General features: G+C 40.4%; 1 protein-coding gene and 1 long non-coding RNA gene across 2 annotated transcripts in view; one reads left to right on the top strand and one right to left on the bottom strand.

Annotated features, from left to right (window-relative positions):
* The window catches only part of LOC124290371 (nuclear pore complex protein Nup153-like), a 37,194-nt gene extending 12,521 nt beyond the window's left edge, over positions 1 to 24,673 (bottom strand). Inside the window, 15 exon segments of the mRNA XM_046727077.1 lie at positions 880 to 1,194; positions 1,809 to 1,959; positions 3,007 to 3,216; positions 9,656 to 9,785; positions 15,239 to 15,396; positions 16,144 to 16,212; positions 16,742 to 16,801; positions 17,109 to 17,231; positions 17,904 to 18,020; positions 18,159 to 18,301; positions 19,236 to 19,460; positions 20,643 to 20,881; positions 21,255 to 21,289; positions 23,409 to 23,552; positions 24,491 to 24,673. Of these exon segments, the coding sequence (XP_046583033.1) occupies positions 880 to 1,194; positions 1,809 to 1,959; positions 3,007 to 3,216; positions 9,656 to 9,785; positions 15,239 to 15,396; positions 16,144 to 16,212; positions 16,742 to 16,801; positions 17,109 to 17,231; positions 17,904 to 18,020; positions 18,159 to 18,301; positions 19,236 to 19,460; positions 20,643 to 20,881; positions 21,255 to 21,289; positions 23,409 to 23,552; positions 24,491 to 24,565 (2,194 nt within the window). The 5' untranslated portion in view covers positions 24,566 to 24,673.
* On the top strand, positions 9,834 to 12,181 carry LOC124290366. Its single transcript, XR_006901906.1, has 2 exons — positions 9,834 to 11,160; positions 11,898 to 12,181. It is a non-coding gene; the product is annotated as an uncharacterized LOC124290366 (long non-coding RNA).
* Positions 24,674 to 25,466: the final 793 nt, after the last annotated feature.

Genomic DNA, 25,466 nt, shown 5'->3' with positions numbered 1-25,466 from the left:
TGTTGGTCAGACGAGGTGTCAGATGTTATCATCATGTGTTGGAGAAGAACAATATGCTATCTCAATATTGTATCATGAGTTGGAAATTTCACTGGCATTCTAAACCTGAACAAGAAGACAAAGTCATCAATATCCCCCGCAATGGCAAAATACTCTTATGAATATATCTACTAGTTATGATTATGTCAAATGTTTTGGTGTGTATATGGCAAAGTGGAAGGAGAGTATTGAAAGGTTTTAAAGTTCTGCTCCGGAAAAGAGCACCAACTCCAATTTCAGTCAAAGTCAAAGTTGTTGCCATGGAAACGCAAAAAATATAATAATCAGAAATCCAAAACTACCAAAAGGCACCAGTACACCACCAGACCTATCTATGTGCCAAGTTTGGTGAAGAAATATTGAACGGTTTAAAAGTTCTGCTCGAAAAAGACAAATGTGCACGCATGGACGGACGGATGGAGTGCATTTTAATACATCCCCACCCCAAAACGTGTTACATTGTGGGGGATAACAAGATGTGGTCATCTACAACCCCCGCCATCCTTTCACGATTACAATCACAAATAATTTGTCAATATTTTGGTAGAAACAATATATCAATTGCCAAATTGCCCAGTACATTTGTAAAGGTGTGGAATCATTGAAAAATCTGTTACCTTGGAAAAACCAAAGGAAATCCTTTTTGTTGAAAATCCCAGAAAAACTGAGGTGCCATTTTAGCACATTCCTGATGTGTATAGGTCAGAGAAAACCTATGAAATAATTCTTAGTTAGTCTCTTAAAATGGATGTTATCCTCAATTTAGCAAAACCATAAACCCTAACAAACAAGGGCCATAACTCTGTTTTGTGTGGAGATTTTCAAATATCGTGAGCTTACCCTTGCCTAAGATGTCCATGACACTCCCCTCTTTCAGTTGCAGTGCAGGTTTAAACCCTGATGGTGAAGAACTAGTATCATTGGAAGTTTTCCCCAGAATGTCCATAACACTGCCAGACTTCAACTGGCTTGCTACTCCAGTAGACTTGGGACCATCTTTCCCAAGAACGTCCATCACACTCCCTTGTTTCAGATCTGAGGAAGGCTTGAAAGCACCTCCACCTAATACATCCATCACGCTCCCCTTCTTCAGAACTTCAGCAGGTTTAAAAGCCTGTCCACTGCTCACTGGAGGCTTCATGTTCATGCCAATACCTGTAACATTGCCCTACATGTAGTTCTTGTACAACACCACACTTAAATAGTTATAACATTTACTGGGGGCAAACTAGTCTTTAATGGTGTTCTCCCTAGCAATAGTTGAACAGTATATATACATCTGATTAGATATAGTGATTCCAGCATCAGATTATGCATTTGCAGTGAAATCATTTCTCTCATATGAGGTGTCAGAGAGTATCATCATGCACTGGAATAAGACAGCAGTAATCTCAAATACGATCTATATCACAAACATAATGAAATTTGAAAAACAGCTGAAGGACAGTTTTGATAACAATCAATGTTCCAGAAAAAGAACCAAACTAAAACTCTGTAATGTTATCATGCTGCAGTCAGCAATTACATGCTTTTTACTATCTTGATGTGAATGGATCGAGTCTGGGTCCAATTGCATCCTTCTGACCATAGTGAGGTGAGTGGATCAGGCCTTGGTCGAACTTCATGCCAACTTTATTCAATGATGCATCTATCAGTGCAAGATGCAAGACTCTGGCAGCAGAATATTCTGTAATGTGTAAGGAAAGACTGAAACTACTTAACAGATTCAATATTCCCATTGGGTAACACGTCCGAATTCCAGATCTTACCTCCATTTCCTAGCTTGCAGACAGGTGCAGTGACTGAGGAATTCAGCAATGGTTTAAAAGCTGGTTGACTACCACCAATGGCAGTGAATGTGGATGATTTAGGCAAGGACTCTTTGTCTGTGACTTTGAGAGGGGAACTGAACTTGAAACCCTGTGAGGATAGGACAATGAAAAATAGTGGCATCATTCACACATACATAATCATGTATGATAAGTCCAAATGCCTTTTATTATCTAATGGTCTTTTAACATTCATTACAAAAATGACAGCCATTTATTGATATTAATATTACATTAATGAAACCATTATTACACTAAACAAGAAGACAAAGTCATCAATATCCCCCGCAATGGCAAAGTACTCTTCATGATTATGTCTACGAGTTATGATTATGTCAAACATTTAGATGTGTATATAGAAAAGTGGAAGGAGAGTATTGAAAGGTTTTTAAAGTTCTGCTCCAGAAAGGAGCACTATCACCAATTTCAGTCTATGTCAAACTTGTTGCCATGGAAATGACAAAAATATTTTATTCAGAAATCCCGAACTACCAAAAGGCACCCGTACACCACCAGATCTATGTATGTGCCCAGTTTGGTGAAGAAATATTGAACGGTTTTAGAGTTCTGCTCCGGAAAAGACAAATGTGCACGCATGGACGGACGGACGGACTCCATTTTAATATCTTTCTTCGCAAAACGCGTTGCGGGGGATAACAATAACACTGTCAGGTCAATGACAGAGTAAATTAAATGTGTGCTGACACACACGGAGAGCCATCAAACCACATTATTTCCTCAGAATAGTTTTTCGAAATTAACATCATTCTGCTCGTTTAAGAGTACTAGTGAGTGAGTGAGTGAGTGTCATCTGACAGTTACTTAAAGTTCAACTTGATTGTCTTAAGCTAAGTCCAAATCGTTTCAATGGTAATCATGATAAATATAAATGCCAAATATCTGTAAATAACAAAGCAAAAGGCACCACTTTAGGATATTGAAAGGTTTTGTTTCCATATATACCAAGTTTTTAGTTGAAAAATATTTAAATTTTATCATCATGCTCTGGAATCGAAATGATGACTGACGGACGGACGAGGCGTTGACTACATTCCCTCGCATTATGATCAACCAGAACAGTAAAGACTGATCAGTTGGGGTGAATCATGATTTTACAACAATTCCCCATGTGCCCTACCTCTGCCCTTTCAGAAGTCGTTGAACCTGAAGGCCCACTCTTCTGTATTGGGGTTGAAAATGTGAACTTGAGGTTGGCAGCCTTGTCCCCCTCCACAGGTCGCGACACAGTCTTATCTTTCTTCGCCAAACCCGGTGTTGGCTTGAAGTTGAATGCAGGCATACTCATTACAGGTAGGGTGAAGTCTGTCTTGAGTGGTGGAGGCTCAACCTGCAACAAGCATATCCCTCATAACAACACTTTCAGCTTGATCCTCATTTAGTGTTACATTGTATACTGTACTACAACTGTTCAGATTGATATTCAGTTGTGTCACAGATTTACATATGACCAAATTATGAGAACCAACATGCCATGGTAAGGAGCAGTGAGTGAGTGAGTGAGTGAGTGAGTGCAGCAAGCTTAGTTTTATGCCGCACTCAGCAATATTCCAGCTTTATTTGTGGTGGTCTGTCAATAATCGAGACTGGACCATACAATACAGTGATCAACAGCATGAGCATTGATCTACACAATTGGGATACAATGACAGTGTTTCTTTATTTGTGGTGGTCTGTCAATAATCGAGACTGGACCATACAATACAGTGATCAACAGCATGAGCATTGATCTACACAATTGGGATACAATGACATGACTTGTGTCAACCAAATCGTCGAGCCTGACCACCCGATCCGTTAGTCTCCTCTTACAACAAGGATTGGTTACTGAAGATCCTTCACAGGTTCATGGCAGTATTGATACGAGACAAGAAGACAAAGTCATCAATATCCCCCGCAATGGCAAAATACTCTTCATGAATATGTCTACGAGTTATGATTATGTCAAATGTTTTGGTGTGTATATAGAAAAGTGGAAGGAGAGTACTGAAAGGTTTTTCAAGAGTTCTGCTCCAGAAAATAGCACTACCACCAATTTCAGTCTAAATCAAACTTGTTGCCAAGGAAACGCCAAAAATATTTTATTCAGAAGTCCCAAACTACCAGAAGGCACCAGTACACCACCAGAACTATCTATGTGCCAAATTTGGTGAAGAAACATTGAACGGTTTTTAAGTTCTGCTCTGGAAAAGAGCACTACCACCAATTTCAATCGAAGTCAAACTTGTTGCCATGGAAATGCCAAAATTGTTAGATGAGGAAGACGGCGGACGCCCATCCATATCGCCCCAAACATGCTCTATCGGGGAGAGATCCGGTGAATCTGCAGGCCAAGGCAGCAAGTCAATGTTGTGGTGTTGCAAGGAATCCATAGCAACCCTTCCTGTATGAGGGCGGGCATTGTCCTGTTGGAATGTTAACCCAGGGCCATGACGTTGCAGAAAAGGAATTGCCACAGGTCGAAGAATCTGATCCCTGTAGCCCACACCAGTTAAGTTGCTCTGAACAATCACCAAAGGAGTTCTTTGGCTGCTGTTTATTCCACCCCAAATCATCACGGAACCACCACCAAAGCGATTCCTCTCAAGACACAGGCCTGTGCATAACGCTCTCCCACGTGTCTATAGGCACGTTGACGTCCATCACTATGGGAAATGTTAAACCTGGACTCATCTGTAAAACATTTCTCCACCAAAACAAGGGCCTGCAGAAATGATTTCGCACCACATTCGGCGAGCTTGTCGATGACGCTTGTGTCAGGATAGGCCGTATGGCGGACGTCGTGGATCGATCCCGCGGATGACGAAACGTTGTCGAACTGTGTTGGGGAGGATATGCCGGTCCTGGGATGGTTCAGGCAGTCATCACTGCAGTCTGAAACCTGTATGCTGAAGAAGGGTCACCCTTATCCATATGTCCTGTCTTGGTGTTGTTACACGTGGACGTCCAGAACGTGGCCGATCGATGACTTCATTTGTGTTCTGGTAGTGTCTCACCAGTGCAAAAATGGTGCTCAAGTGGCAGTGGAAATGTGCAGCCACTAGTCGTTGAGACATTCCCCCACGGACCATCCCAATGGCCTCATGACGTTCTGCAAACGTGAGCCTTGGCATGCTATGGGTTTCAATAGCCGTTTAATTTTTTTGAACGATCGCATTGGCAGGGGTTGAGCTTTCCAAAGTGACAGTATTGTGGCAATCATTTGCCCGCTTCTTTTCGAATGCACGCGGCAACAACGTGATTGCACGCCTCTGGCGATCTAACCCACTGACATCACGAACGTGGGTACGCGCATGCACGCTGGATACAAGTCACTAATCTCTGAGTTTAAATCCTTATGTGTCTACACAGGTTTGATAAATTTAGATTTTAAATTTTTGTATCCACAGTTTCTTATGTGCCTAGTATATATGCCTAGTTTAATGAAGTAATAGTTTTTAACGTTTTTTAAGTTCTGCTTTGGAAAAGAGCACTACCACCAATTTCAATCGAAGTCAAACTTGTTGCCACGGAAATGCCAAAATTGTTGCAAGGTCAAGGACGTTATCTGGCAGATGAGGAAGACGGCGTGGACGTCCATCCATATCGTCCCAAACATGCTCTATCGGGGAGAGATCCGGTGAATCTGCAGGCCAAGGCAGCAAGTCAATGTTGTGGTGTTGCAAGGAATCCATAGCAACCCTTCCTGTATGAGGGCGGGCATTGTCCTGTTGGAATGTTAACCCAGGGCCATGACGTTGCAGAAAAGGAATTGCCACAGGTCGAAGAATCTGATCCCTGTAGCCCACACCAGTTAAGTTGCCCTGAACAATCACCAAAGGAGTTCTTTGGCGTGCTGTTATTCCACCCCAAATCATCACGGAACCACCACCAAAGCGATTCCTCTCCAAGACACAGGCCTGTGCATAACGTTCTCCACGCGTCTATAGGCACGCGTTGGCGTCCATCACTATGAGGAAATGTTAAACCTGGACTCATCTGTAAAAACATTTCTCCACCAAAACAAGGGCCTGCAGAAATGATTTCGGCACCACATTCGGCGAGCTTGTCGATGACGTTGTGTCAGGATAGGCCGTATGGCGGGACGTCGTGATCTGATCCCGTGATGACGTAAACGTTGTCGAACTGTGTTGGGGTGGATATGCCGAAGTCCTGGGATGGTTCAGGCAGTCATCACTGCAGTCTGAAACCTGTGGCGAAGAAGGTCACCCTTATCCATATGTCCTGTCTTGGTGTTGTTACACGTGGACGTCCAGAACGTGGCCGATCGATGACTTCATTTGTGTTCTGGTAGTGTCTCACCAGTGCAAAAATGGTGCTCAAGTGGCAGTGGAAATGTGCAGCCACTAGTCGTTGAGACATTCCCCCACGGACCATCCCAATGGCCTCATGACGTTCTGCAAACGTGAGCCTTGGCATGCTATGGGTTTCAATAGCCGTTTAATTTTTTTGAAACGCGATCGCGATTGGCAGGGGTTGAGCTTTCCAAAGTGACAGTATTGTGTGGCAATCATTTGCTCCGTTTCTCTTTCGAATAACACCAACCGCGTGCAACAACGTATTACCTGCGTCTCCGGGCATGCGAACCCACTGATGACATCACGGGCGTGGCTTGCGTGCATGCCACGTTGGATACAAGTCACTAATCTCTGAGTTTAAATCCTTATGTGTCTACACAGGTTTGATAAATTTAGATTTTAAATTTTTGTATCCACAGTTTCTTATGTGCCTAGTATATATGCCTAGTTTAATGAAGTAATAGTTTTTAACGTTTTTTAAGTTCTGCTTTGGAAAAGAGCACTACCACCAATTTCAATCGAAGTCAAACTTGTTGCCATGGAAACGCAAAAATTAGTTTATTCAGAATACCCAAACTACCAGAAGGCACCAGTACACCACCAGATCTATTCATGTGCCAAGTTTAGTGAAGAAATATTGAACGGTTTTAAAGTTCTGCTCCGAAAAAGACAAATGTGTACTGACACGCATACGCACACACACACACACACATGCACCCATACACGTAGTCCATTTTAATACCCCACCGCGAAACGTGTTGTGGGAGATAATAGGTGTCTGAAACTAAGAACTCTCACAGTATTGACAAAGCCGTAGGCATTTATCAGCCTGTTCATGTGAGTGCTGGTCTTATTTGGCAGCCATCCATCCAAATGAGAACTCTACAATGTCTTCTTGTTCCTTGCTAACTTGACTGACTTATCCTCACAAGATTCACATGTATATTAAACATCCAGTGTCAGATTTTTGTGCAATGAAATCACCTTGATTCATACGAGGTGTCAGACAATATCATCACGTACTGCATGGATAATAAGATGAGTTGTGGCAAGGTCAACAAGTCTTCAATCATATTATACTGCGGCAATACACACTCAATCTGTGCTATGCGGTGCAGTGTGGAGTGTGGTGTGGTGTGGTGTGGTGTGGTGTGGTGTGTGGTGTGGTGTGGTGTGTGGTGTGGTGTGGTGTGGTGTGGTGTGGTGTGGTGTGGAGTGTGGTGTGGTGTGGTGTGTGGTGTGGTGTGGTGTGGTGTGGAGTGTGGTGTGGTGTGGTGTGGAGTGGTGAGAATGCATGCAAATTGTGTTAACAAATCCCTGGCTCATACCAACATGACATGTATCCCAATTGGGTAGATCGATGCTCATGCTGTTGATCACTGGACTGTCTGGTCCAGATTCGATTATTTACAGACCACCACCAATATGGCTGGAATATTGGTGGCGGCACCAACCAACCAACCAAAAAAGAAACCCCAATATTACTGTAATTCATTTATCCAGTATCAGATTTTTGTGCAATGAAATCACTTTGATTCATACGAGGTGTCAGACAATATCATCATGTACTGGATAAGTAACAAGATGGGTTGCAGCAAGGTCAACACATCTTCAATCATATTATACTGCAGCAATACACACTCGATTTGTGCGGTGCGGCGTGGTATGTACACGGACGGTGTGACGCGGTGTGGTGAGGTGTGGTGTGGTGTGGAGCGAGGTGTGGTGAGGCGTGGAGTGGTGAGAATGTATTCAAATCGTGTTAACAAATCCCTTGCTCATACCAACATGACATGTATCCCAACTGCGTAGATCGATGCTCATGCTGTTGATCACTGGACTGTCTGGTCCAGATTCGATTATTTACAGACCACCACCAATATGGGATGGAATATTGGTGGCGGCACCAACCAACCAACCATAAAAGAAACCCCAACATTACTGTAATTCATTTATCCAGTATCAGATTTTTGTGCAATGAAATCACTTTGATTCATACGAGGTGTCAGACAATATCATCATGTACTGGATAAGTAACAAGATGAGTTGTGGCAAGGTCAACAAATCTTCAATCATATTATACTGCAGCAATACACACTCAATTTGTGTGGTGTGGTGTGGCAGGGCAAAGTGGTTTGTGTGTGTTGTGTGGTGTGGTGTGGTGTGGTGTGGTGTGGTGCGGAACGTGGTGTGGTGTGGTGTGGTGTGGAGCAGGGTGTGGAGCGTGGTGTGATGTGGTGAGAATGCATGCAAATTGTGCTAACAAATCCCTTGCTCATACCAACATGACATGTATCCAAACTGCGTAGATCGATGCTCATGCTGTTGATCACTGGACTGTCTGGTCCAGATTCGATTATTTACAGACCACCACCAATATGGCTGGAATATTGGTGGCGGCACCAACCAACCAACCATAAAAGAAACCCCAACAATACTGTAATTCATTTATCCAGTATCAGATTTTTGTGCAATGAAATCACTTTGATTCATACGAGGTGTCAGACAATATCATCATGTACTGGATAAGTAACAAGATGAGTTGTGGCAAGGTATATCGGGTCTTCAAGCAAAACATCTTGTGATACTTGTACATATATTCAAATTATGCTAAAAATTACTTAATGCATAATCAATGTGGTCTCATTATATATTTGAAGTGTGGTGTGTGAGTGCAGTCCACAATTGTGCCTGGGCAGCAAACTACCTAACAGAAAAAATTGCACAAACAATACACCTTGTTTATCCTATTCAAGAGTAAATTTGGTACAATGACATTTTGACCAGTGTTTCATTCTATCACCTGAGTGCAACTGAATGGCATGGTCCTGATGAATCTACTGAGATTTGGACCAGTTATTACAGGTTTTGGTCACAATCAAGGGCCAAAACTCTGCACAGCAAATTCAGTATCCGTCTTGAAAGCATGAAGAGCATGAAGATGCTACCAAATCCCTGGGACCCGATTCACAAAGCCTTTGTAATGTTACGACCTGTCGTATCTCTATAGTTTATTGTAGACTTAAAAATAATGTACACTACAAACATTTTGTGGAACTGGACCCTGGCTCATACCAGCATGACCACTCATAAAAGAATTAAAACAATTTATTCATTTATCCAGTATCAGAATATTGTGCAATAAAATCACTCTTTCATACGAGGTGTCAGACAATATCATCATATAACTGGATGAAAGTACACACTGCATTTCATGTCATGAAAAAATGTTAGAAAAATAAAATCAATAACTTCAAAAAGAATGCATTCTTCCACCTCTACAAAATACACAAAATGTGACAGATCTGAAAAGGGAGGCCACTCATGTGCCCTTCTGTTCATACATCAAAATGCCACGACACAGACAAATCAAGCTTAAGTGTATTGACAGGCAAGACTTGGTCGTTTGTTCCTAGTATATTAAATCACACATCACACAGCTAAGAATATCTGAAGCCATGATGTACATACCTCTTCTTCCTCGTCTTCTCCCGGTTTCCGTCTAGCGGAGGAACGATAGCTCTTCTCCCTCATCATCTTGCCCCCTTTGCCTCCTCCACCTCCAGGCCAGTCATCTATCACAACCGGCTCATCCTCATGACTGGAACAAAAACAGTCATCCTAGAAACCAACATTCATTAACTAGCTATACCACTGCCCCCCACTAATTGACTAGATTTGGCTAATTACCCTGGAATAATTTCTTTATTCGCATACTACAGAAAAACTATTGAATCTTTTTCAGTTATTTCTTCTGATATGTTTAGAAAACACATTAAAGTAAATAATATCAAAAAATGGTGTTTGTTGTTTGTTCAGTTAATTAGTGACAGCGAGGTGAATGTCAGCTTTGTCAATCTGTCGATGGTCCCGTCCCGTGGACCGTTTGATGGCAGTGCCCAGTTTCGTCGGGGTATTTTCAAAGCACCGTGGTGCTGCTGTTTCGAGTTGAAATGTCATAAAAATTGGTGGACAATAAGATCAGAAGATGGTCTTTCATGTGGTATATTTTATATTTCGACGAATGAAGTGGAACGATGTGGAATTGGCGTTTGAAAAGTTCCCCATTTTCAAGTACTCGCCATTTGCAAGGTAAGTCCGTTTTCAATCTGTAACATCGCGTAGCATAAAGAGCAACATTTCCCCTTTATTTTGATGTATATATCAACAATATTAAAATTGGGTAAAACGGCGTGAGATCGCGTAATATGAAAGTAGTGCCGTTCAAAACGCCCCATTTTCGCCACCCTGAGCCCGACCTGCTAGCACTAACAGCAGCGCTCAGCAGTCCGTAGATCACTAACGGTTTCGGCTACTGTCTTACAGTCACAATGTCAAACAGTTAATGCATAGCGAATTATCAGAATAGTGACTTATGAAAGCTAAAATCGCCATCTACTGAAATTAATCTTTATGAAAATAATTTACACGTAATATTTCATTCCGAGAAACAGTTCCTATGCAGTATTTACCCTCGGCTCGATCGACAGTTCAGATTGTGCTGATTTCGGTTCGGTCTGTAAACAGCATGATATATAGATAGTGTAGTTGACAGAAAATGGATATATATAGATATTGCTTCGCTAAAAGTCATATTTATTGTAGCTGGACGCTAACATGTCAACAAACTGTTTTCGAAGTTGAAATAGCGAGATCGCGCGAAACGTCATCGGTGACAGGTCAGGACATGTTCCCCGCGTGAAAACTATCCGGCATAACACCAAACTGCCGCCGCATAACCTGCGTTATGATTATAAATATTTTACAATTATGCAAAAGAACCTGTAATTAAAATGGCAAAATTATTTCTGTTGCTAAAATAAAGGTTTTAGATACTATATTCCTCAGATCACTGCATCAGAATTTGTCCCGTTGTATTATTGGGTATGTTTTAACTGAATCACCGGTAGATCGCCAGGGAGGTGTGCACAGCTGATTGCTATTTCCGGCTTTGTGTACCGAGACAAATACGCACGGTAATCTTAATCCCTGCATATAATACAGTGCCTAGCATAAACAAATTAGGACTGAAATGGTAGATAATCTTGTCTTGTGATCTTTAATTGCAAATTTGACTTGTGCACTGACATGGTTAGATTGTTTTGATAACGTCTGCATTTTAGTAGGGTCGCGGGGTAATGTCAATCGAAATGTAACAACACTAACGATCTACAGGCGACATACCAATATGTTTGTTCTAAGTAACGGTTGTGTTTTATTGTCTATTCCCCAAGCATCAATGATCAATGCTATTTCGAATTTCCGGAAATTTGGTGTGATTTTTAGATTGCCTGTAAAATAAACCTAAAACAATGGACATCACTTACACACACTGACATTCACACTGAACTTTATCAACATACCCACAGTAAGTTTATTTCAATTTTTAGATGTTACTGTACGTAACATTAGTATCTTCAAAAAAGAAATCAATATTTGAAGGGACCCCTAATGTAGGGGCGATGGTTTTATCTGCATTTAGTACATTCCTGTGCACAGAAATTATTTATTTATTGGTTGATTTTCAGTGAAAAGTTCATAACATTCAGTTGATTTTTCAGCTGGTGAAACACAGGTTAACTGAAATTCCATGAATACAAGTAATACTTATTGCAACTGAACATCTGGAAAGTAAAAACAAAACAGTAACAAAATATAATCATGCAAAAAAACTAACATATATTTTATATTTCTTTTTTTTGTGATATTGCAGGTATTGGGCTGTATAATCATGTGAGGAAGTGTCAAGTCCAGTGGAGAAAGTAACTTTCTAACAGACAATATTGTGAACATTGTTATTCCTTTATTGTATTCAAGCTGAGACAGACAATTGTGTGTGATGCATTTGATTTTTGTGTGGACAATGAAATTTCTACTTATGTCAGTCAAAACAAATGATTTAAATATTCATAAGTTTTGACTGTGATATTGCTATCTGTCAAGTTTACATTGGTCATGTTTAATGAGTACATCAAGAATAAAAATGTTTGAAAGGTATGAGTGTGTTTGTTGTTTATGTAATGATATTTAGGATCTTTGTATGATCTTTAAAGACAGTGAATTCCCATGGAGTCATGGTCCATATTACTCGGGTACTCACTATTCATTCAATTTTTTAACTCTTAATCCATTGGATTTATGTGAATTCTGATGCCAAAAATGAAATCAGTGGTATCCAATTACCCTATGTACCAAATTTTGTTTAAATACACCAACCAACAGCAAAGTTTTGGAAAAATTTAGATATTTTTGACGAAAAAAGCGGTCCGCGACTTTCCACTAATTATGAACAAAATTGATCTAGACCGGGCCCTCGAATTTCGACGCTTTATTTGCCTCTAAAATATTTATCTATGGTCCGATTTCAAAAAGGAAAAGTGATCTGATATCAGTAGAATGTCAGCTGTCAGACAATGTTATTTATATTCAGTTATCTGCAATATGAAAAAATCATGTGGTATAGCTACATTAACACACTACTCCACTTGATACAGATATTTTTATTATTGTCATCAACGATACTGTCATGATTTATCAAGTGTATATTCAAATAGAATGACATCTGATTATCCATGTTAAGTTGAGCAGCATTATAACTATCTAATCTACACAGTCATAACTCATTTCATCTCTTGATTTTAAAGGTCACATGCAACCAAAAAATAAAACATAATTAAAACACAATTATCACTTATTCATGACATATAATATACATTGCTGATTATGAAAAAACGTATAAACAAAATTATAAGCATACAATCGCAAATCAAAAGTGCAATATTGTGTACTTGGGTTTACTTCCCAAGAAACGAAGGAGCCAGGATACCGAACCCAGTCAGAGCGGGTGAGTGTGCACTCAAGTGTAACGGCTGGTTCATTTGCAGATGCCTTCACGGTTAATCGTGTGTATATATATAGAGAGAGATGTTGGGTTTTGTAAATACATGCTCATTTTTTGTGTATAACATTTTACAATCAACAGACATCATAACATGTCATGTGTTCAAGTATCACACCTGCCTGTCTGTGTAATTACATAATGTGACAGAGACCGAACTCGGGCCATAAATCAATGCATTTTCTTTATGGCGTATAGCCTGATTGGTGTTAAGTTCAAATTGCATGTGGTCAGTGATCGCAGTTGTGTATTGAATATTGTCATTAGCAGACAGGCAGGCAGACACACAGGTGTCAATAAAACAAGACATTGAGTTTTGTCTGTGACAACGACATATCTATATCACAGTTGCATTTAAGTATCGAACTGAGAAAGTGACTCGGTAAGAAGAACGTGTGGTGAAATAGACAAATGAAATTATATCAACAGTTTATTTACTGTCATAACATATAAAAAGCTCGCGCCTGTGAGATATCAACAAAACATTAGGAAAATAGCTCACACCAAAGCCTTCACCGAGTATTCACCGGACAGCCCGCTTCCAAGTTACGCGAACCTATTTCACTGCGCACGTGCTATGAGCGCAGCCCAGCTGTGTAAACCAGTTTTCCCGCGAAAAGTCGGGGGAAAATTAGTGAATCGTTTGAAATCTGATTTCGCGCGGTTTTTTTCATTGCGTTATTTTTCAACTTTATAAGTTGAATTTGCATTTTTGATTATTTGTTTCGGTAAGTCCATACCGAAAGGTATCAGAATCTGCAAAGTTGTGTTTTACGTTGCATGTGACCTTTAAGGTAGTATAATAATTTTAAGACAACTTGGCACATTATTAAGTACAGCAACCTATTAACTATCAAGTCTGAGCTTGGTTTCCTAATCCTTTTCACGCCCGTGAAGAGCCGGGTTTGAATTGGTCTTCAGCAACCCATGCTTGTTGTTAACGGGATCGTGGGGTGAGACTCACTGACTTGGTTGACCCTTGTCATCGTATCCCAACTGCATAGATTGATGGCTGTTAATCACAGGATTGTCTGGACCAGAATCGATTATTTACAGACCGCCACCATATAGCTGGAATATTGCTGAGTGAGACGCTAACAACAAACTACCACCATTAATCCTTTTCAAGCAACCATACACATTAGGCTCCCCAAAATTCAACTTAACACATGAATAAGAATTTCCCCAAATTATTGTTTGTTAGTGACTCCCAAAATATATATAACAAGAAGACAAAGTCATCAATATCCCCCGCAATGGCAAATTACTCTTCATGTTTTATGTCTACGAGTTATGATTATGTCAAATATTTAGGTGTGTATATAGAAAAGTGGAAGGAGAGTATTGAACGGTTCTTAAAATTCTGATCCAGAAAGGAGCACTATCACCAATTTCAGTCTGTCAAACTTGTTGCCATGGAAACGCCAAAAATATTTTATTCAGAATTCCAAAACTACCAAAAGGCACCAGTACACCACCAGGCCTATCTATGTGCCAAGTTTGGTGAAGAAATAGTGAACAGTTTTAGAGTTCAGCTCCGGAAAAGAGCACTACCACAATTTCAGGGCAAGTCAAACTTGTTGCAATGGAAACGTCAAAACTATTTTATTCAGAATTCCAAAACTACCAAAAGGCACCAGTACACCACCAGATCTATCTATGTGCCAAGTTTGGTGAAGAAATATTGAACGGTTTTAGAGTTCTGCTCCGGAAAAGACATACGTGCACGGACGGAGTCCATTTTAATACCCCCCGCAAACTGCTTTGCGGGGGATAAAAATATTTTTAGAAAAGGACTATATTAACCACAAGAATTTATCTAGACTTTAATAGAGGCTGATATCTGGCCTCAGCATAAATCAGTAAATTGGAAACACAAAAAAAAGTCCCTATTCAAGAGAATATAAATGTTACGGCTCTGCAGACCAGGGCATCCTTTCACAAAGCACTAAGGTGATCGTAAGTCACTAAGGTAGCCTTAGTACAATGTTAAAGAATGGGAATTAAGGTTAACCTTAGTAAAGGTTGCTTCGTGGAAAGGAGCCCCTGGTTTGTATCAGTAACAGTAAGAGGCTTAATGGTGTGTATGCTTACTTTGGATCCCCAGATAACTCCCTGAACTAACATTACATGGCTAACTAGAGACAGTCACTGACCTGCTGTCCTCATCTTCCTCACCACTGTCCTGATTCTTTATCTTTGGTTCCGGTATCCGAGAGGACGTTGGCGTGGACGACAAGAGCTTCTGGCGATTCTTGGAAATAGACGCGATGGAAGGAGTCTTCAGTTGACTGGTAGGGGGGCCCTTAGGTACCTGACACATCAAACAGAAGACTGGCTAGTAAACATACTTAATCAAGTTGTAGCATCGTTCAGGTTTTAAGAGTGAGGACAGGGATTCAGGTCAAAAACCAACATCTGTCAGCATCCGGATAAGTGAGTGAGTGAGTGAGTTTAGTTTTACGCCGCACTCAGCAATATTCCAGCTATATGGCGGCGGTCTGTAAATAATCGAGTCTGGACCAGACAATTTAGTGATCAACAGCATGAGCATCGATCTGCGCAATTGGGAACCGATGACATGTGTCAACCAAGTCAGCGAAACTGACCACCCGATCCCTTTAGTCGCCTCTTACGACAAGATAGTCGCCTTTTTAAGGCAAGCACATGGGTTGCTGAAGACCTATTCTACCCCGGATCTTCACGGGTCCCGGATAAGTGAGTGAGTGAGTTCATTTTTACACCGCTTTTAGCAATATTCAAGCAATATCATGGCGGGGGACACCAGAAATAGGCTTCACACATTGTAACCATGTGGGGAATAGAATCCTGGTCTTCGGCGTGACGAGCAAATGCTATAACCACTGGGCCACCCCACCACCCGCATCCGACAAGACCAATAATAAGTAAATGAGTAAAACCATGAGATACTATAAATTTATACATAACCCTGACATAGGATGCAGGAGACCAACAATTCTTAATGAATATATTTTATTAGTTCAGTTCTAAAATGAAACAAGTGTTAACTACCCTGTTGCACTCTACTCAGCGTACTTACATCTAGTGACCTCCTTGTTGCCCCGACACCAGTGAGTGGACGTAAGGATCGTCTTCTGTAACTGCCAGGCTGAAACAAACAGGCACATTATACAGACATGTTATAACATAACCTAATCTTACCAGAAGTGAGTGAGTTTAGTTTCATGCCGCTTTTTAGCAATATTCCAGCAAAATCACGGCGGGGGACACTAGAAATGGGCTTCACACATTGTACCCATGTGGGGAATCGAACCCAGGTCTTCGGCATGACGAGGGAACGCTTTAACCACTTGGCTACCCCACCACCCCAATCTTACCTGGAAGGTTGTCATTACTGGCAGTTATGATCCTCTCGATTGTGTCACGAGTGAGTGAGTGAGTAATATGGTTTTACTATATTCAAGAAATGCTTGATTGTGTTGTTTCAGCCAAAATCATGTCAGCCATGTTAGGTCAAAATATGGGAACAACCCATTTTCATTATACATGGTGCAGTTTTCACATTTATTCCATGTTTACTACATTATACAGATGATACTATACAGAAATTTACTTTTGGTTCACTGTTAACTCAACCAACTGTATACACTGAGCTGCAGTAATACAATGACACTCACTGTGAATGACAACACAGAATCAGTCAGGAAAGATTCACTGGCAGGGATCTTTTTTGCATCCTGAAATGAGAACATTTTACATCACTAGCAAACCAGAAAGAAGAAACCATATACCTGAGAAATGTTTTCATATGATATACCTTGAAATATGTTTTCATATGATACACCTTGAAATATGTTTTCATATGATACACCTTGAAACATCTTTTCACATGATGATGTCAATGTTTTCATGATACCCAAGTCATAACTACATACAATCAGCACTCATAGTTTAACATGTTCCAGGAATCTTTGCTATCACCAGGCAAATAAATGTTGCAGATTATAGTAAGTATGAGAATAAAACAAAGTGCATTCAACTCACTGAGAGGGGTGTAGACATTCGCTCCAGTGTTTCCAGGATTCGTCTGGCAGTGGAACTAGTCACTGCATTGAAGCTGTTGTTGAGAGGCTTTGGTTTCAGTTGTTTACGAATTGGCAGTGCAGTCTGAAATTGTGTAAACATAATGCCGTGTCATTTGTTGTATGAAAATAAATCTCTTGCATGAACAAAAGTTACTCTCAAAGTGAGTGAACTAAAACACATCAGCATTATTTAACCCTTGTAGCGACGAAGTCAAAGCTCACATTATCCCAAATTCTAAGATATTGGGTACAACAGTGCATGAAATATCACATTAACAAGACTTTGAACTGTTCAAAAAGTTCAAGGTCACCCAAATCGACTGGTGTCTTCGCAATCCCCTATTGTCACCAAATTTGAAGATACTGGGTACAACAGTTCATGAGATATCGCGTTAACAAGAGTTTCAAAAGTGATCAAAGTGTTGTGGTGACCTTAAAAATAAGTTCAAGGTCACTCAAATCAAGTGTGTCTGTGTAATTCCCCAATGTAGGCTGTCACCAAATTTGAAGATATTGGGTACAACCGATCATGAGACATCGCGTTAACAAGAATTGGGACGTATGTACATATGGACATACAGACGCTGCTGAATACATAGTCCCCTGTTCCGAATTGCAGCGGGGGACAATCATGAAGCAATACATTTTTCGATGAAAACAATTGATCACCTACAGCGAATTTTAGACAAATGTAAGCAACCAATAAAGAGAAAACCTTCAGTTAATGACAAGGGTAGGTGTAAGCCTACTGTACCTGGTAGGGAGCTGTGGAGTTGAGTTTTCTGTAGGCTGATGCACCTCCATATGTTGTCTTGCCAGAATAGAAGGATGACTCCCCAAAGCTTTCACCCAGTATAGATGAGGACTGGTTCTGTAAAATTCCATAAAACTGGTGTCAAAATAAATCAACACACATACTCACATCAAGGGTTATCCGTATTAAACAAATTATACAGACAAGTATCTCAAAGGTTAAACTGACACGTTCAGTAAAACAGCTCCAACATACCAGAACAGGGGAACCAAATAGTGAAGTGTTGAAGCCTGGTTTCTCCCTGACAGCCGGGGCCAAAGGACGCCCTTGGCGGGATGATGATGCTTCTGCAGTCCATGTCTTCGGTGGATTGACAAATGTCTCAAACATCTTTGGGGCTGTAAGAGAACAAATGATTGATATGGAAATGTTCTTTTAAGTCCAATGGCCAAAGCAAGTAATCTCCTACCATCAACTTCTTTATCATATGGAAACAATGTTTCAGGGTTACTTCTAGCATTGGGTACTGCCAACCTTAGCATTGGGAACTGTCAACCTTAGCATTGGAAAGCATTGGGAACTGTCAACCTTAGCATTGGAAAGCACTGGGTACTGCCAACCTTAGCATTGGGTAATGCGGTCAACCTAAGCACTGGGTACTGACCAACCTAAGCATTGGGTACTGCCAACCTTAGCATTGGGTACTGCCAACCTTAGCATTGGGTACTGCCAACCTAAGCATAGCATTGGGTACTGCCAACCTTAGCATTGGGTACTGCCAACCTAAGCATTGGGTACTGCCAACCTAAGCATTGGGTACTGCCAACCTTAGCATTGGGTACTGCCAACCTTAGCATTGGGTACTGCCAACCTAAGCATTGGGTACTGCCAACCTTAGCATTGGGTACTGCCAACCTTTGCATTGGGTACTGCCAACTTTAAGCATTGGGTACTGCCAACCTTAGCATTGGGTACTGCCAACCTTAGCATTGGGTACTGCCAACCTTAGCATTGGAAAGCATTGGGTACTGCCAACCTTAGCATTGAGTACAGACAAACATAGTATTGGGTGCAAATAAGCTTAGCAACGGGAACTGATGTCAGCAATGGGAACTGACGACCTCTGCTGTCAGAGATGTGATACACTAAATGTGTAACATCCCAATTGCATAGACTGATTGATGCTCATGCTGTTGATCACCAGAATGTCTAGTCCAGAGTCGAATATTTACAGACCGCTGCCACATAGCTGGAATATTGCTGAGTGCAGCGTTAAACAATCCATCAGGTAGTGATAATACATGTCCAACTCTTCCCTGTCACGAAACATACCAATAGGCTGAGACCTCTGTGCCGGCATATCTTTCTGTGCAGCTTGACCACCCCTTGGAGGCTGAAAAACTTCAGCTGTTTGAAAGTCTGTTTTCAACATGTCTAGAGCAGAATCATTCAGCTGAAGGATCTCCCTCTGATAGGCTTGCTTGTCCGGGTGAGGAATCATGGACGAACACCCGCTTGTGGATCGAGACACATCACTTCGTTCTGACATGGTGTCATCTGGATAGATAAAAGTAATTTTCGACAAAACCATGTACAATAATCACTTAGGAACTAGTTTTCACAATATTGCAATGAAACAGGAGAACAACTCCATTTTTCTGATACATGTTAAACAGTGGAAGGTGTAAACACTTCTTCAATCTATCATCCGGATAGATTGCAATGAAACAGGAGTAACTACTTCTTCAATCTGCACTGTGCCCTAACAGAGCCAATGGATAGAAGCATAAGGTGATGCAAATTGAGCATAAACTACAAGTGTGAGTGATTTGGTTGCTACTCAGACATGTTAGAAGTGCGGATAGTTAATGTGTACTTGTTGTGTATCCGTGGAGATCTGGGTTAGAATCCACTTAAGCAACCCATGCTAGTTGTAAGAGGTGACAAATGGGATCACGGGCCCGACTCACGGGCTTGATAGAAACATTATCATATCCTAATTGTGCAGACCAATACTCTAGGTGTCACAGGATTTTCTGGTCCAGAGTCAACTAACTACAGCTGGAATATTGCTGATTGCGGAGAATAACAAATGTCTACGAAGTGAAGCACACTGGTAAGTAAAACAGTGGCAGATAAGATATATATTTGTAAACCCAATTCTTACATTAAGAAGTCTTTATGTGGAAGTCATTAGCAACAATAATTTCAATACAGAATAAAGAGAATACCAAGCAATCAAACAACAAAAGAACAATTGGTTGAATTTTCAAGGCAGCTTTGCAGTCAGTCAGCAGCCCCTTTGCTGCATGTCCTTGTCCTCAATTAAGAGAGTGTATTCATAAGAGTGTGAGTGAGTAAGTTTTGTTTTACGCCACACTCAGCAATATTCCAGCTATATGGCGGTGGTCTGTAAATAATCAAGTCTGGACTAGACAATCCAGTGATCAACAGCATGAGCATCGATCTGCGCAATTGGGAACTGATGACATGTGTCAACCAAATCAGCGAGCCTGACCACCCAATCCTGTTACTCGCCTCTTGCAACAAGCATAGTCGCCTTTTGTGGCAAGCATGGGTTGCTGAAGACCTATTCTACCCTGGATCTTCACGGGTCTGTATTCATGAGAGAATAGGGTCTCATTACATCAGAAATTACTACCAGCAACAGGCTTTGATGCGACTAGGCCTAACAATAGGATTTGCCCAGACTAAAACTCAAAACAATGTGATAAATACCATTTGGGATTCTTGATTTTTGCTGGGTAAACTTTGAGAAAGGCAGATGTGATGAGCTGAATGATGGCTGAGGTGGCGCCAGGGATGTTGATGGGACGGCAGGGTCCAGGTGAGTTGCAGCTGTGGCAGTTGCAGACCGGGGTGCAGGCACTGCATTGCGCTTGTCACGTTCCTGCTGCTGCTGCATGCGAGGAGGTTTCCTTACATTGTTCAGCTGTGATGGCTGACTGAGCAGGGCTCTAAAACCAGAAACACCAGGGTTAGGAATCTTGTTTTGTCAGTAATCTCCACACTTTTTAGCTACAGTTACTATTAACTGACAAATAAAATTCCTTTGTGCTTAAATTCTAAATTCCACCAAACTTATATAGATGGGAACACTTACATTACTAACAACAAAATCAAATTAGGAACATCACAATTTTCCCCAATTTGCCTTTTAAGGGCACTCAGTTTGAAATCCTTTGATAAATTCCAGCTGAACAATGACATGACATTTATCAACAAATACAGAGTGTTTGGAATAATCAGTTTATTGGTAAATAGAAGTTCATTCTTTCCATAATTTTATGGATAAGTGATTATGAATTCATAATGTTTAAAAGGTCTTACAATTGCCAAAATCCTTCAAAATGTTTCCTTAATTCCTTAAAACATTATGATACACATTAAACCTCCTACACCCATCCCAAATAAATACAAAGGCTCAGAAAACACTCAGCAGTAGCGATTCACCGATACATGAGCAATGATTAGACTAAATGATCTTTTGTGCAGAAAATATGTATCAGGAGGTTAAGTGTCATTACAGAATGAAGAAAATTGGTAATGTGGTGCCAGATTTCTTTGCAAAATAACTTGACAAGCATTCATTTCACAAACAATGAATTTTAAATACATTAAACAATTTGCAGATAATGTCTTGATAAACTGATATTAGGGAATGTGGGAAGGCATGTTTTTGCTCATTCTGTGAACAAATTTGGTTAAATGCTGCTTTGACCAGCATTCCATTTATATCATGGAATCTAAGGAGCAACCCCTTGGTAATTCAAGCCTCAAGTGTTTGGTGAAATCCATGACAATGATAATAATGTGTCCATTTATATAGCGCCAAACTCCACACTAGGTATGCTCATAGCTCTAACAATCAACGCACAGCACATTATTACCCCGGATAACCCAAGCTGCCTGTTAAACGCTAGAAGGTTATAGTCATATGACTTTTTACCACCGGGTACCCATTTTCCTGCTGGGGGAACAGAGACAATTTTGAATAAACTCACTTGCCTAAGTTGAGACCACATGTGTCACATGTGCTTCGTTGTGGGGCAGGACTCAAGTCCTAGAAACTCTCAGGAGTCAACCTGCCAAACATGGTCACCCATCCAAGGACTCTCCAAGCTTGACGCTGCTTAACTTCACCGATTGGTGACCTGAGCTTTGAGCACAGGACCATGCGCCACCACATGATATGGTGGGGATACAGCCAGAAACATAATTGGGGTCAGACCAGGATTCTAAATTAACTATGAAGGGTTTCTGGCTAGCCCTTGTAAACTCTGCACAGCGACTTGCAGCATCTCTAATGACATGACCTCATGAGCACCTGCTGTGTACAAGAGCTACTGGGATGTGTGGCCTGTTATATTTCATTTTAATAATTTACTGTAGTGTATAATTCCATGCCTATCAGCTTGTACATTTTCTGATCTGGCAAATAATATGACCTTAACTCAATCTTCACAGGCTAGCACTAACTTGAAGTGTGATAGAGTGAGTGAGATTAGTTTTACGCCGCACTCATCAATATTCCAGCTATATGGCGGCGGTCTGTAAATAATCGAGTATGGACCAGACAATCCAGTAATCAACAGCATGAGCATCGATCTGTGCAACTGGGAACCGATGACATGTGTCAACCAAGTCAGCGAGTCTGACCACCCGATCCTGTTAGTCGCCTCTAACGACAAGCATAGTCGCCTTTTGTGGCAAGCATGGGTTGCTGAAGACCTATTCTACCCCTGATCTTCACGGGTCGAAGTGTGATAATGTTGTATACGACAACAGCTTAAATACTCAAGATGGATCATGTCTATCAGCATGATCATTTTCTTTCGGTAATCATTGAGTGCTTGATTGAGGTGAGGTGAGGCGAGGTGAGGTGAAATTGGGTTTAACGTCACGCTTGAGAATATTTCGCTCATATGACGACGTGAATGCGTGTGTACGTGTATGTGCGGCTGCTTGTACTAGCCCAGACTTCAGCTGGTTTTATAGTGCTAGCCCACTGAGATACCATGCCGCAGTGAAGCATGAATACCCCACTCAGACACATTATACTGACTCCGAGACCACCAGTCCTTGTTGTACCCATTAATGCCGAGCGCCAGACAGGGACATACAAGTACCATATTTTAACGTCTTTTGGTATGCTGCGTGGTGATAATTCAGGGAAGTAATGGATACAATTTGATTATGAAAACATCTAAGGTATGGTGATTAACCAGAATTGAGCACACCTCAATTACAAATCTCAGTCACTGTATGATCGTGCAACTCAACTCATATTTCTTGATACACAGTATTTGTCCTGGTGGCCCTCCCAAACAATGTTAATGATCTTTGGAATCCTTGTTTATTCTTTGAACACAGACACCTTTGAATAATTACAAAGTCTAATTAATGTCTATGTTGACATTTCATGCACTTAACATGCTTGATCAGGCACTGATTTCACACACAAAAAAGAAGACTTTTATATACCATGAACACATCTTCCTCTTCCTCTATAAAAGCATCCTTCTTGTCTTTGGGAGGAGTCTTCTTTGACACAGTTGATACAAAATCCGTCAACCATGATGGAGCAAGCAAATCTTTTACAGTATCCGTCACCTTACCCAAGAGTGACTGAAATGTCAAAACAAATGTAACAGAAACCAGGAAATCATCACATCAGATGTAAGTAAATTAGTTACAGTGAATTACTTGGGATAAACAGTGCTATTATAAAGTTATTCATTTCTTTTCACAGACTTATGCAAGTGGATTTGTTAGCAAAATAATTCTGATTAAAATATTGCTCCATTTACTTCCTATCTGTACCTGTGTATGTGCTATCCCAAGTAGCTAGTATGAACTAAAGACAACACATCAAATCTTTGAAGGGAGTACATACATGTCCAATGAACAATAGCAGATACAGCAACATAGTTACATATTAGCCACTGCTTCTGATTGATAAATAAACATACTTAAAGAAATATAGGCATGTAATTTGAATGGATACATGAGTAACTATGCTATTTGTTGTTACAGCTATTGGAATTTTGAAATATTGTGTGCATATTTGTATGAAAGCTTCTCAAATAGGTAGATATACATTGAGTAAAAGCCAGTTTGTAATTTCAGAAAAATACATGATCCAATATTTAATTTATTTCTTCTGAAACTCTTCTGTAACGTTATTCAAATTATTTGTTTTCATATTACATAGATTACATATACGTTGTGGGCCTGTGTATCAACAACTGTTGGTGGAGTGCGAATTTCGGTAGTGTTAACACCAAATTTGGATTTGGATCAAAATTTGTTTAAAAAACAATATTCTCTTGAGAACTTTCACTTGGTAAATTACACAACCACGTCGCCAAGCATGAATCACGACTCTTTTGAGTGAAAGTACATGGTTTTTTAGAGATCAATTCCTTCAACATCAGGATCTACATAAATAATATGTATGTTATCATGAAATCAAACTCATATTCAACGTTTACGGACATCGCACTGAAGATACAATATCTGTGATCACGTAAGACAAAACTCACGTGTACCAGCAAAAGCCCTACCTTTCGTCTTTCGTATGGCTTTGAAGTCGAGTGGCTGCGTTTAGGTTTAATCTTGCCACCCCCTTCAGTCGCCATGGCTGGGTTGTCTTAAACAATTACTACTTATTGTTAAAATATTTCTGTGTAATTACGGATAAGACACAAAATTTTCGGAGACAGTGTCTCGCCGTATTTCTCGCCAAAGATGGCGGCAACATTGATTATTTGTGATTGGCTGAAATTTAAATCACATGGGTGCCTTGACAGTCAAAGTTCATATCCGCCAAGGGAGATAATACAGCAGGCCATAATACAAAATACATGTCGTTCATATTCTGTGATATAATGTGTTTTATGCAAAATTTGAAGTACTGTACGCATTACTAGTTACGCTGGTTTTCATATTTACGTAGTTTATGACAAATTTCCTTGGTTTTATCCGTTTGCCACTCCAATATGGACCTCGAAGACCTGTACATACATGTATATATGATATATGTGTGAATTAACATGATTTTATCTGTCTCCATCACAAGTGACAAACTGCTGACAGGTATAATGAATTCCGGCATCTATCTAGGCTAACTCTCGGAATATACATATTTTTTACAGAAACAAACAATTCCCTTTGAAACAGAAAAGGAGACCGGGTGAGATTTGAACCTGAGGAAATCTAGACTTGCTTCATTCAGTCACTATAGGACATGGAAAAATAATGCGGTTAAGGGACTGTGAGACAGACTAGCATATTTGACAATCAGATGATCTATGTGTCTCAAAAACGAAGTTACATAAACTTCCTAGGTTTTATCTCATTATACTGTTTTATGCAAGCCATTTTTTCAAGTTTGTTTTCATTGGGCTCCTAAATGCTTTTTTACTTATCGATGAAACACTTTTTTTAAATTCCGAGAAGCGTTTTGGGAGTTAAGACAAATCAATTTGTCTCTATGATATGTGAGGCATTTTCAGATGTATCTTAAGGTTACCTGTCACA

The sequence above is a fragment of the Haliotis rubra genome, unplaced genomic scaffold (assembly GCF_003918875.1).
Source record: "Haliotis rubra isolate DU_JTF1 unplaced genomic scaffold, ASM391887v1 Scf463, whole genome shotgun sequence".
NCBI classification, from domain to species: domain Eukaryota; kingdom Metazoa; phylum Mollusca; class Gastropoda; order Lepetellida; family Haliotidae; genus Haliotis; species Haliotis rubra.
Note: the sequence above shows the minus strand (reverse complement) of the source record. Positions and strands in the feature narration are given on the sequence as shown.